Below are 13,184 nucleotides of genomic sequence, written 5' to 3'. Positions count from 1 at the left end.
CAATCTGGCACAACCCAGTGAGTGTGAGAGAGCTGAGCTCAACCCTTAGTGGGTCAGGGTCGTCTCTTTCTCTCTCTCTTTCTCTTTCTCTCTCAGTTCAAGCGAAGGAAGGAAGGAAGGATGATGATGAAGGAGGAGTAGGATGAAGGATGAGGAAGAAGTCTATTAAAACGACTTATTGATCTTTGTACATGTTGACGGAAGTGACAACTCTCTTGTTTCATTCGCTTGGAGAAGCAACCCCGCGGAGACCGATTGCGTTCATTCGACATATTTGAATAAATAAATAAAAAAAGCAGGAAGAATAATAAAGCATAATACAGGAAAGTAGTTACTCCAAACCGATAAAAACAATAAGAAGTTGGATAATTAATGGTAACGGTCCTAATAATCAGAGAGAAACGACTAAATATAGACACGGGAACATGAAAGGTTGACAAGCAGAAGAAGGTTGTTGGAATAAATAAAAAAGGACAGGAAGAATATAGGAAATTAGTAACGCCAAACCTATAAAAACGAGAAAAAGTTGGATAATTAATGATAAAGATACCGATAATCAGAGAGAAATAGCTAAATATAGATGCATGAACATGACAAAAACTGATTAAGAAGAAGATCTGAATAAATAAAAAAAGTCACCAAGAATAACATAGGAAATTAGTAACATTAGACCCATAGCAATAAAGAGAAGATGAAAATCAGAGAGAAATGGTTAAATTTAGACTCAGGAACATCACGAAGAACCGACTAACAGAAGAAGAAGAAGAGATCGAAGAAGAAAATGACATGGATGACTCATTGAGCGGCCCGAGTATGACGGCGAAGACTCCAAGGCAATCTTATTTATATAAGTCTCGACATGACGCTGTCTTGAATGCTCTCATAAACCTTTTACGCCATTTGCGGTGTATGATTGAATTTAGAATATTAATATCAATTGGAATATTAAGTCACGACGAAGGATTCGCCATTTTCTGTCTGGAACTTAGAACTTCTCTCAAACTGTTATTGAGAGTTTATAAGCTAGACAGATATCAAGCAACTCTCTCTCTCTCTCTCTCTCTCTCTCTCTCTCTCTCTCTCTCTCTCTCTCTCTCTCTCTATATATATATATATATATATATATATATATATATATATATATATATATATATATATGTGTGTGTGTGTGTGTGTGTGTGTGTGTACTGTATATATTACAAAATCCACATAAGAAGGTGAGTGAAAACCGGGACTTTGAACGAGTGCTTTCGTAGTTTATTCTACATTTTTAAGTTCACACTGAATACAAAAGAAGTCGACAGAGTTTTATATACAAAAACAGAAGGGTGGGTGGGGTTACAGTTTATTAATCTGGGCAGCATGTTCTTTAAATAAAAAAGACAGGGACAAAGGATCAAGGGATAATCCAGGCTGGAGATTAACATTCCTGTTGGACATGGCTTCAATAAACACAGTCTCTAGCAGATTCCTTTCCTGATGGTCGTTGACCTTATAGATTATTGATGACTGATTCCAGCTCATCATATGGCCTGTCATAAGCCAATGATCTGAAATTTCCAGAAAGACCCATTAGCTGGTGTCATAAAAAGTTTCAATTCTAGAATAAAAACTATGTTAAAGGAATTCAGTTCAGTGAAAGGGAAAGTGTCAACGATTGGCCCATCCTTACCTTACATGTACGGATTAATCAAAACCCATAAAAGAGATTTTCCTATTCAGCCCAATATAAGTTCAACCGGTTCTATTAGTTATAAACTTTCTAAATATCTAGTTAAATTACTCTCACTATTCTGGGTACTATTTCAAATTCCCATTAACAAAACTCTGTTGGTTTCTGTGCTAGACTTTCCCATATTGAATTATCCAATACTGACAAATTAACCAGTTTTCATGTGACATCTTTATTTACTTAAGTTCCTTTGGATGACTTACTTCAATATTTATCACAACATTTGGACTTGTATAATCTAGAATTACCTACAAATGTTATTATTAATTTGATATCCCTCTGTGTAAAAAACTGTAAATTCACTTTCAATGGTAATTTTTATGAACAAATATTTGGTATGGCTATGGGGAACCTTCTTTTGCCACTTTAGTCTAATATTTACATGGAATTCTTTGAGTCTAGACTTATTGCAAGAAATCTGTTCTCTAAGGTGTTTTGGGTTAGATATGCAGACGATTGTTTTTATATTGTAAAAGAAAATGTAAATATTCCTGATTTCCTGCAAACAATTAAGTCTTGTACCGTCCATAAAATTCACAGCAGAATATGAAGAAAATAATTGTATACCATTTTTGGATGTCTTAGCTATTAGAAAAAACATCAATTTTTGTTTGAAAGTATATAGGAAACCCATGAATAATTTGTCATATATTCGTTTTTACTCTACCATGCTAAACAAATTAAGGTGTCAACATTTTCCAGCATGTAACTTAGAGCTCTTAGAATTTGTAGTCCTAAATTTTTGGAAGAGTTTAAAATTATTGATAAAATAGGAGATTCATTATGTTACCCTCCATATTTTTTAGAACTTTGTAAAAATAAAGCAAAAAAGGCATATTACACTCCGAGTGTTAACAAAGAACTTGAAAGTTCTTTGTTAACAATTGTCCTAATTTCATTCCTGCAGTGCCCAGTTTAAAAACTATTGATATTAACTTAGTATTTAATATATTTTGAGAAATAAACTAATTAAGAATAGCCTGTCCAATTCAAACAATATTGTATACAGTATTCCATGCAAAGAATGTAATAAGATTTATATCGGTCAAACATCAAAAGGACTAAAAGTAAGAAGCTCCCAACACAAATATGACATTTCCAGAGGATTATCAAATAATGCCATTTCGGATCGTTGGCTTAATACAGGCCATACGATGAACTGGGATAAGTCATTGATAATCAACAAGGTCAACGACCATCAGAAAATGAATCTGCGAGAGACTGTGTTTATTGAAGCCACGTCCACCAGGAACGGTTATCTCCAGCCTGGATTATCCCTTGATCCTTTGTCCCTGTCTTTTTTGTTTAAAGAACATGGTGCCCAGATTAACAAACTGTAACCCTGGCCCCCTTCTGTTTTTGTATATAAAGCTCTGTGATACTCTCAAGCATGCATTCCTTTGTGCTGCATTGATATATATATATATATATATATATATATATATATATATATATATATATATATATATATAATATATATATATATATATATATATATATATATATATATATATATATATATATTTATATATATACTTTTTATATACTAATATATCTATAAACTTTCAATTTTTGTGTACGGATTATCTTAAACAATATTTACTTTTATAAATAGATTTAGTACTAGTTTTATTCATGTACAGTATTTATACATTTATTTGAAATATTGGCAATGTCACTTCTGTGCACAATGTTGCAGCATATCTTTGCCCCCCCCCCCTAGGGAGGGTAGTGCTGTCAGTGCACCTCAGACAGTGCACTGTAGGCATTACTTAATAAAATAAGGCTCTTTGCAGCATCCCTTCGGCCCCTAGCTGCAACCCCTTTTATTCCTTTTACTGTACCTATGTTCATATTCTCTTTCTTCCATCTACTTTTCACCCTCTCCTAACAACTGTTTCAACATTTTCCCCAGTGCTTGGCCTTGGACCTAAATTTAATATTTCAGTTCTGTATCTTTGCAACTCTTATGTAATAACATTTGCTTGTTGGTGTATAGCAGAACGAGAATAGCTCGAATTCAGCTTAGTCTTCGTCGTGAAGGAGAATGGAAGGGAATATAAAATTTTGGCCAAAGGCCAGGCACTGGGACCTGTGAGGTCATTCAGCACTGAAAGGGAAATAAAGAGTAAAAAGGCTTTAAAGGTGTAACCCAAGAAAATTTTGCAATTGCGCTATGAAACAACTGTTAGGAGAGGGTTGAGGAAAGTGAGATGGTAAAAAGAATATGAATGGAGATGCAGTCAAAGGAATGAGTGGGTTGCAGCTGGGGGCTGAAGAAACACTGTGAAGAACCTTAAGTAATGCCTAAAATACACTGTGTGAGGTGCACTGACAGTACTACACCCTACAAGACTGAGATTTGTGGAGTTTTAAAAAACGTTGTTTGCATCGCACTACGTTGGAGATGACAACGAAAATTGTGAATGAATACTGGATTAAGTGCTGAGATTATTCATACTTAAATCTGGCAGAAAGTTAGCATAAATGAGGTCCCTTTTATAAAAGATATGATTTATAAATACTGAATTTTATTTACAGGTTTTACATAACCAATGTTAAAATCTATAAATTTAAAATACAAACTGTATTGTTAGTGGCACTTCACAAAACACACTGTACAATATATTGCCTCTTTTATGGCAAAGTGTCGAATACGCATTTTTTTCGATTTTTTGAGTTATCTGCACCAAAGGTGAATTTATCACTGACTTCTTGCTTCAGCAAAATATCAAAGTCTGTCTCTCCCTCACTATCCTGGATGAGACACACTTTACACAGTACTTAGCTGGAACAGGAAGTCAACGAAAAAATTACTGTCCAAGCAGATAACTAAAAAAATTGAAAAAATTGCATATTCAACATTGCCAAAGAAATGGACGATAAGATCAATAAGATTTGTATTCATTAAGGCAGAAGCGTTTTTCTATAATAACAAACTACTTACATGAACACAATTACGTACACTCACTGGTTTCAACACAGGTACACAACACTAGAGAACTCCAAAGATATTTGAGACAGCCTCACAAGCACCAGTAAGATGATCAATAGAGTTATAATGATACAGAACTTGTAAAAAAAAAGTAATTGTACAATACTGGATTCTGTAAAAGCACTTCTAGGTACATTGGATGGATGGTACAGACCTCATAACCAAGTGAGAGCAGAATAAATGGCAAAAATAAAAAAATAAATGCTGATATGTATCTAACACTGACACAAGCAGCATCTTAAGTACAGCTGAAGAAGATATAATATCACTTTACTCTTTACCCAGACCTCTAAACATGTATACTAATTACTATGTTTCATGTTTAAATAAAGACCTCATATTCTTATATTAATGACTGTTTAGGTGATGAGATGAGCAACACAGTACAGTATTTATAGAAAAGCAACAAATAATTCAGAGTAAGTACATTATTTTCCAGGACATCATATTACATGTCATGCAAAAATCTTTGTATTTTTTTTTATGTTCCTGCAAGCACTGAGCGTTGCCAGTCTTGAATTCTTTGATGACAGTCTGCATAACATCAGACAAGTTAGGATTTATACATAAGAATATGACATGCAGTTATGAGTAGTCAAAAGAATGAGTGTTATTTTTGTAATATTTTTGTAACAGAATTGATTGGTTTCACAGCAGTTCTGTATAATACTGTAACAAGATATCATGGCGTTCTCTAAAAACTCTTAAAATTTGATGTTAGAAGCTTGATATCAAACATGAAGAACTTTGAGGAAAAGTTTATTTGAACATACAGTTTCAAGACATCACATCTTACTGTCTTACTCTTTATGTGACTATGTGATATCTCGTAACTTCAAGTGAAAATACTCTCTTTTTCTTGAATGTCTGGATTTGAAATGTAGTACAGATGGTGAACAGCACCCAAAGAAATTATTACAAATACTGATAAAATAACTATCAAACAATGACAAAATATTTGTACAGCAGTGATGAAGTAATGAAAATGAAATTGGGAGAGAAAATGCTACGTTTATCGGCCCTAACAAAGTGTTATGGTCATAATCCTGCATTCATGAGATAATAATGGGGTGTTACTAAATTAATGCAAAATAAGAAAAATCCATTATTTGGAGGCACTTTTTTGAGATGTGCTTTCCTGAACATACAGCTGCATTTCGCACACTTCCGTTTTCAACGTCTTGAGGGGAACGATGTGAGGCTCTTCCACTTCGACTTGCTTCTTCTCGGCTTCTACCCATGGGAATTCCTGCCAATGTCATTTGGTTTGAGAAGCTGAACTACGCAATGATAATACATATACTCTTTGCAGCTATGAATGGCATGCAAATGTTACATGAATACAAGTTGTCTGGCTAATATTACTAGGCACACAATAAAAACAAAAACATTTAAAAGTTAAGGAAACATATTTAATAATTCTATATGACTTCAAAAAAGATAAAGAGAAGCACATTTGGAAACTTTTGTGTACGAGACAGGACCTAACTCGGGTATGTACCTTAACTGACAGAATGGGTACCCTGAAAGATATCACAGTGATCACTGGTTTTACTCGAAGAGTCCTTTCAAACTTATCTCTTCATAGCATTCTACCCATAAAGAACCTGATAGGGCCATCCAGGTTCTAATAATGGCTATTTTAACCATCAAATAGATAGAATAACTTAAATTATCATTGTCTAATGGTACACTCTGCCACCTACCCTCCAGGTCAGAGTAGTACCTCTTATCGAACATCACTACCGTGCATATGTGAGCTCTGCATATCAGGAAAATGAACAAGCCTTATGGGAAATTATCATTGGACGTCGAACCCTGTAACTGTGACCACAATATAAAGCTTATAATTTACTATAAGAATAAAAAATCCAGTCTCCTGATGGAATACATGTGGTCTACCAGTTCTGATACCCTGGCATGTATATGGGGATGACCAAGAAGTACTGTATACCTCTAAGAGGAACTTGTGCAAGGTTCAATGAAGTGCCATCAAAAGGCACTATGACAAACAACAAAACATGAGATGGTCCTGTCATGACATAATATCTAATATAAGTGTAATCAAGAGTGCTTAGGACAACTACAAACTCTTCATCACAGAAGCCCTCTTAATTTGGTGAACGTGCCCTCCCTTACACTTGACTTAAAATAGCTCCATAATTTGGTACATCTCTGACTTTCGTTAAGATCACACTGTGTTGGAGTACAACAAAATGTTAATGGCCATATTTTATATTTCTTGTGCTTCTATAAATAAAAATGAATATTGGACCATTAGTATGTGACCTTTCCCCTACAGAAAAGAGAACTGTCATTAAAATGGAGAAACTTTCTATGTACATTAACTCTGCTGATACAACCACAATTTTTAATCAAATGTATACGAGAGGATCTCCTTTCTCGATATGAAAATATACGTCAAAATTTACTAATAAAAATTAAGTCTTCAAAGGTTTATGAGCAATTCAATTACCAACATAAACAAGAAAACTGACTCATCTAAAATTCTAATTTAAAACAAATACAGTAATCTGCTTACCTGATGTTGATCTTCAGAAGCCAGAGCACTTCTTATGTGGTCTGGTACATGAATCTGAACAACAAAGGAACAACCAGCCGGAAGGGGCCTTAGAAAACAGTCGCTCGTACTCAGCTTAAGGCAAAATGACCTCAGCGCCTCCTCCATGTGTTGTAGCTGCGGGTCAGTCCTGAAGACAGATGGCAGTTGTGGAGATCAGGCATTAGGAAAATGATGTATGTTATCACACACAGACCTAGAGAAAAACTGACAGAACTAATAGTGGCAAATCTGAAAAATCTTCCCCAAAAACAAGTTACAAAAGAATAAAAAAACTTACTTGATAGCTTGTGGTTTAGTGGACATTTGCTTAATTTCAAAAATAAATTTTTCAACAGGAACCCCACTGGATGACAGCAGTGCGACAACAACCTTGTCAATTTCCCCTTTTTCCAATATGGGCCGTAAGGAGCCAACACAATCACTTATATAGGTCTGCAAACCAGGATGAATGCACATCTGAAAAAAGACAAGCATGATAAATCACATGAATACGTGTACCACTAAACAATAAATAACACTTAACAAAGAAAAGCAAGCAGTATCAAAATATGAGTTCGGATATCAATTACACACTGAACACTACATAAAATAATATCTACTACAAGAAAAAAATAAAGCACTGTCTCATGATTCTTCTTGGTTACTGTAGATGAAAGAGTTATTTCACCGAGGGAACTGCATGTTTTGCGTCCTTGTTTAAAACTGAGGTATGGACCTCAATGCACTCTTTTAAAAATCACTGCCACAGGCTTCAAAATAAGATTAAAGTATGAAATCAATGTCTACACACTAGTAACACCCTGACTATACTTACAGCAGTTAGCTTCCCTCCACTTTGCAATTGGTTTAAAAAAAAAATTTTGGTTGTGAAAATGACCTTGATTATAATCATCTACTGACATCTTGCAGTCTTACTGTTCAGGTCAGTAAGAGAATAAACTGTGTTGTCACTCAAACTATTTTCTGTATCTCAACATTCATCACCAAGCAGTTCACCATTTCCATAGACAAAAGAGATACCCCGCCTACAAAATGCGCCTTGCCCAGTATACTATAAGAATAATATTCACAGTAATAATATTCCCTCCCTTTTACTTTTTATCCATTACTTTTATCTCATTCTACCTATCTGTCAACCTTCTTTCACACTGCTATGTTTCAATTTCCACCTTGCTTACAAGAATAAATTCAAGGGTTTTAAATTTGCTGACTAGCTTTTGAATTATTTTACCATTAATTAGTAAAGGGAACCTTAATATTTTTGGATTTTTGCAGCCATCTGCATACAATGGCAGATGATAAACAACTCATGTAGGCACACAAATCTATTATAAAAAGTTAACAGTCTTAAAAACTGACACACACAGTAAGATAAATGTACAGATGTATAAAACTGTTCTGTGCAGTAATATGTACCTGATTTGTCAGTAACTGCTGTAAAGTATGCACAGCTATCATAAAATTAAATGCAGTATACCCAAGAAATAACTGGCCAGGTGAGGGCTCTTCTTTTTCCGATTTGTGCCTAGGGAGCTGCTGACAGCAAGATTTGGCAGAAGTAAATCGATGAGGTTGGGTTCAACAAATATCTTTCAAGCACTGGACCATTTATTAGCATCTTTCTCTACAGTAAACCAACAGAGGATTTAACATCCTTTATCAATGTCTACAACAATCAAAACATGCTCAACATGTGGTCACCTTAAGACAACTGTTTATGACTTAATATCCTAAGTAACAAATTAAAATTAACAATAAAACAAGACAGTAGACGTAACCATGGACAGCTCACCTGTACAGGGCAATTGTACTTTTTTCTTCTCTGAAACACTGACTGTGGGTAGATTTCCCTCGAGTAAAGGACAAGGTTGATTGCAACTTCCAAAAACTCTAACACAATATCAGATGATACTGAAAGAAAAATTAGCATAAAATATTCAAAACTTTTAATCCAGTGCACATAAATGCTGAGTGAGGATATTTCAAAATTCAAAATAATTAAGACCCCAAAATGTTACAAGAATTTGATGGACGGTTTTGTACTGTAAGAGTATGATGTTTTAAAATATGTTTTTTTTACTAAACTTTCAACTTATTTCCCTCAATACAGTATGACACAATATACCACTAAATAGAAACCACGATTAAGACTTCCAGAGAAGTGGGACTTAATATGTCTAGTATGTGTGCATCAGTAATCAAAATAGAGTCTCTGTGAACGCTGAACTGTAATTGATATAAATGCCAGCATTAGGGATGACAGTACATAATCTCTTTTTCTTTATTTATCTTTAATCTCGCTCTACATACAATGTCAAGATAGTTGTAATGTGTACTGTGATTACTAGAAAGACATTTAACCACTAACAACTAGAAAATTCACTTAGTCTCTCATTGAGTTAAAAGTTGCTGGCAGTGCTTTATGATTTCAACTACTGAGAAACATGAACACCAAAGATTAACAATAAAACTTACCTGAGAAATCCATGACTTAATGTTCCCAAAATAACATACTGTAATATATTAGGTTCTTAACTTCACCACCACTGTCAACAACAAGAAGATCTTCTCTTCTTGTGCATCATAGCAGTACGTATGCCTGAAATAAGAACAGTTTTATAATAAAACATATTATCAACTGTACAGTATTCATATTTTTTGGCAATGACTTTATGATTATTTAATCAATAATATTACTGATTACTGTATTTTGTCACGTCATACATCAGTGATCAGAGGTGGGGTTAGGCGGAGGACATTTTCCATGATGTGATGTGTAATATAAATATTATGTTAAAGTTTAAAAATAAAATACTAATGGTTTTCCCTCAGGCACCCAATACTTTATGACAGCCATAGTAACTACTGTATTTAGGTGGAACACCTCTCGCTGCTCTCAGAGGTTGAATTGCCTAAGAATCCAAGCCAGTGAACTACTGGAGTGGAGTGTCTAAGAATCTAGAAATGTGACAGACTAAATTAGTCATGAAATGGAATGATACCTTGTTTGTAAGGTCATGGGTTGTAATGAGCTGGGCTGTTACCACAAGGAAGACAATATCACAGATTTTGTCAAACGTACAGACAAGATACTGAGAGTCGAGTCAATTTGAAAAGCTGCGAAGCTTTAACTATAGAAATAAAGAAAGCAGATGGACAATACTGACTGTGAACATACGTTAATGTTTTGAACTGTGTCCATCAGAAATAAAAAATTGCAAATTAAGAGTTGATAAATTAGTATTTTTATATTAATTTCTGAGCAGTTACAGCAAATTAGAATTAACTGCAGCAGTTAATTCTAATTTGCTGAAGGTTCTTAAGAATTTCAAGTAGGGATAGTATTTTTGTCAAAGATTGTTGTCATAACATAGATTGGACACATGGAATTCAGTGTGATTTGGTGAATGTCCTTAAAATCATTTGTACATGAACATAAGAGTGAGAGTCCTGTACACTGCTTTTAGCAAAGATGGGACCTGACAAAAAAAATTAAAGAGAGAAAGAGAGATGTGGGAATGTTACTTGGATACGATAACTTAATAAATTCTGCCACAAGGAAACGATTTTTATTTATTTGGAAAGAAATTGTGCTCAGAAGGATACAATGGTACAAGGTTAGTAAATTAGTGGGATATGCCTAGCATACACTTAACCAAGTTATTCTCAATAGGCTATTACATGAATAGGTTACAGACCCAACTGTACTTCTTAATAAGCATGGGAATGTTATGTGGATACAAGGTAGATCTAAGTAGTAGCTCCGTGGAGGCAATTTCCTTCTAACTTGACTTTTTCTACAGTTTTTTCGTTGCTAATTATGGATTTACCTTCAGTTTTTGTCGCACGAATGTAATTAACCTGTAATTAACCCTTGAAATCCATCCAACAAGGGGTTTCCATAAGCGATCTTCACGAGACAGAGCACAGGTACGTCTGTTTTGAACGGTTCATATCCCGTCTGGCAAGTGCAATAACTCATTAACGTATGGGTAGCGCCCGCCCCGCCCAGTACTAAACATGGCGAAGGGACATTCCATTTGGCCGACAACAAACAAATGCACTGCCAGTATCAGAAGCCAGTTTCCAAGGTAAAAACAGGCACGGAGCTAATACTCAGAATTACCGGATATAATAATACAATAACCAGTAACATAAAATTACTAAATTTATTTTATTAGCCTATATTTGGAATGAAGTCGCACTTAGGCTAGAAGCTAGCACCCTAGATTAGGTTAAGGCATATCCTTGTAATTTAATGTAAGGCTCATGGCGACCTAGGGCAGCTTAGGTAGGGAGAGTCACTCTTAGGTCAGGTATGACCTAAGTTAACCTGGTACCCAAGGTTATGTTAAGGACGGTAAGGATAGGATGTCTTCCTGTAACTAAAGCTCTATCTTGCAGTTCAGATTAACAGTTTAAATCACCCGTGTTAATTAAATTCAATCATTTTTGGCCTTCCCAAACCCCAAAAACCACGGTTTCCCATTGGGGTCACCATAAAATTATCAAATATTGAGGTGCTCGTAATTAGGTTAATGATCAAATGTGGTTCACAAATAAGCACTTGGAAAATATATTGTTATATATTTAACTTAATATTACCTTAAAATATCATAATTTTACTAATTACCAAAATAAAAATCAAAGAACTTACTAAAGAATATTTAATTCAGGCAGTAGCGGAACTAGTTTTGAAAGTACTGAATTACGGCTGACATAAAAACATTGGTTGTAGTAGTAGTATTTACGTGGCTGTATTTTTAGTACGGCTCCCTTGTCCATCCTAGTTTTAAGTTTGATAATGTATGTTTGAGTTTATTTATTTAAAGCATAAGCTTTTGATCAATTTCCTAATATTCTAAGTTCAATCTCTAAGTAATAGATCTATGAAACGTTGGATATCAGTTATTATTTAATTTTTGTCCTCATCTTGGCTGTTACCCCATGAATTTGTCACATTTTTTAAACATTCCTTTCAATTATATTTCTACAAATAGCCAAATTTACTCTTTAATTTACATATTCTAAGATTATTCCTTGTTGTATTACTAGTCTAAGATTACCTCATTATCCTTCAGATAGAGTAAATTCTGATGTGTAAGTTTATGAGACGTCTGATATAGACTCCTGGTTGCAAGGAAGTGTGTATGATTATACAGGAAGAGAATCAATAGTAAAGGACGGATTTGTCACTCACTGAACCATTCCTTGGCGAAGAAATAAAAATTTTGTAAAAAGGAAGTGTGTAGGATTAGATAGGACGAGGTTGATGGTAAAAGATGGATTTATGTAAGTCATTTCTTGGCAAACGACTCGGAATTTCGTCGAGGGTGGTAGATTTTGAGTAGGTCTAAAGTAGAATTGTACTTTAACGGAACCACCCATAACTTTCAGTAATTATTATGCATGTATACAGCTTAATATAAAATGCAAATGGAGGAAACATCTGAGAAGCCAAAGACACGGGATGGAAAAGAATATATATATAATTAAAATAAATAATTGGCACCTATCTTGGAGAAATCAATATTTGTATATGTTCTCAATGTTATCTGTATAAGTTCATCCGTAATGTAATTTGAGAGCTAGATTATAAAATTTAAGACAATATACGCAAAAACTAGGAAAATGAAAGCCTGGAAAGCTTTGTAATTCATTCTTTTTCACATATTCAAAAGGGAGGGTTAAGCTGACTGCTTTGAGCAAGGTCCTCGACGCATCGAAAACCATAAAGATCAGCATCACAATAGGTAAAAATCTATGATAAATTTCGTGTTTTGAGAATAAATATATAATAATTTTAATTAAATATAGAACATAAAACATCTAAAATGTCAAAATGTCACATTAACGTCATCCTAAAAAGTGAC

General features: G+C 34.3%; 1 protein-coding gene across 1 annotated transcript; it reads right to left on the bottom strand.

Annotated features, from left to right (window-relative positions):
• Positions 1-4,246: 4,246 nt before the first annotated feature.
• PolZ2 (DNA polymerase zeta subunit 2) lies at positions 4,247-12,095 on the bottom strand. Its single transcript, XM_067093925.1, has 6 exons — positions 11,969-12,095; positions 9,787-9,910; positions 9,104-9,222; positions 7,589-7,767; positions 7,270-7,438; positions 4,247-5,976 (listed from the first exon to the last, which is right to left on the bottom strand). Exons 2-6 carry the CDS (start codon positions 9,797-9,799, stop codon positions 5,833-5,835), a joined length of 624 nt encoding a protein of 207 aa, XP_066950026.1. The 5' UTR covers positions 9,800-9,910; positions 11,969-12,095; the 3' UTR covers positions 4,247-5,832.
• Positions 12,096-13,184: the final 1,089 nt, after the last annotated feature.

Source organism: Macrobrachium rosenbergii, chromosome 50 (genome assembly GCF_040412425.1).
Source record: "Macrobrachium rosenbergii isolate ZJJX-2024 chromosome 50, ASM4041242v1, whole genome shotgun sequence".
Classification (NCBI taxonomy): domain Eukaryota; kingdom Metazoa; phylum Arthropoda; class Malacostraca; order Decapoda; family Palaemonidae; genus Macrobrachium; species Macrobrachium rosenbergii.
This window is presented reverse-complemented; position numbering and strand designations above follow the sequence as displayed.

Excerpts from the sequence above, each read along its gene's own strand:
- PolZ2 (XM_067093925.1), bottom strand. Across the intron at positions 7,768-9,103 it reads AGTACAATTGCCCTGTACAG|ATGTGCATTCATCCTGGTTT; the intron begins GTGAGCTGTCCA and ends GTCTTTTTTCAG. Across the intron at positions 5,977-7,269 it reads CTTCTGAAGATCAACATCAG|GAATTCCCATGGGTAGAAGC; the intron begins GTAAGCAGATTA and ends TGACATTGGCAG.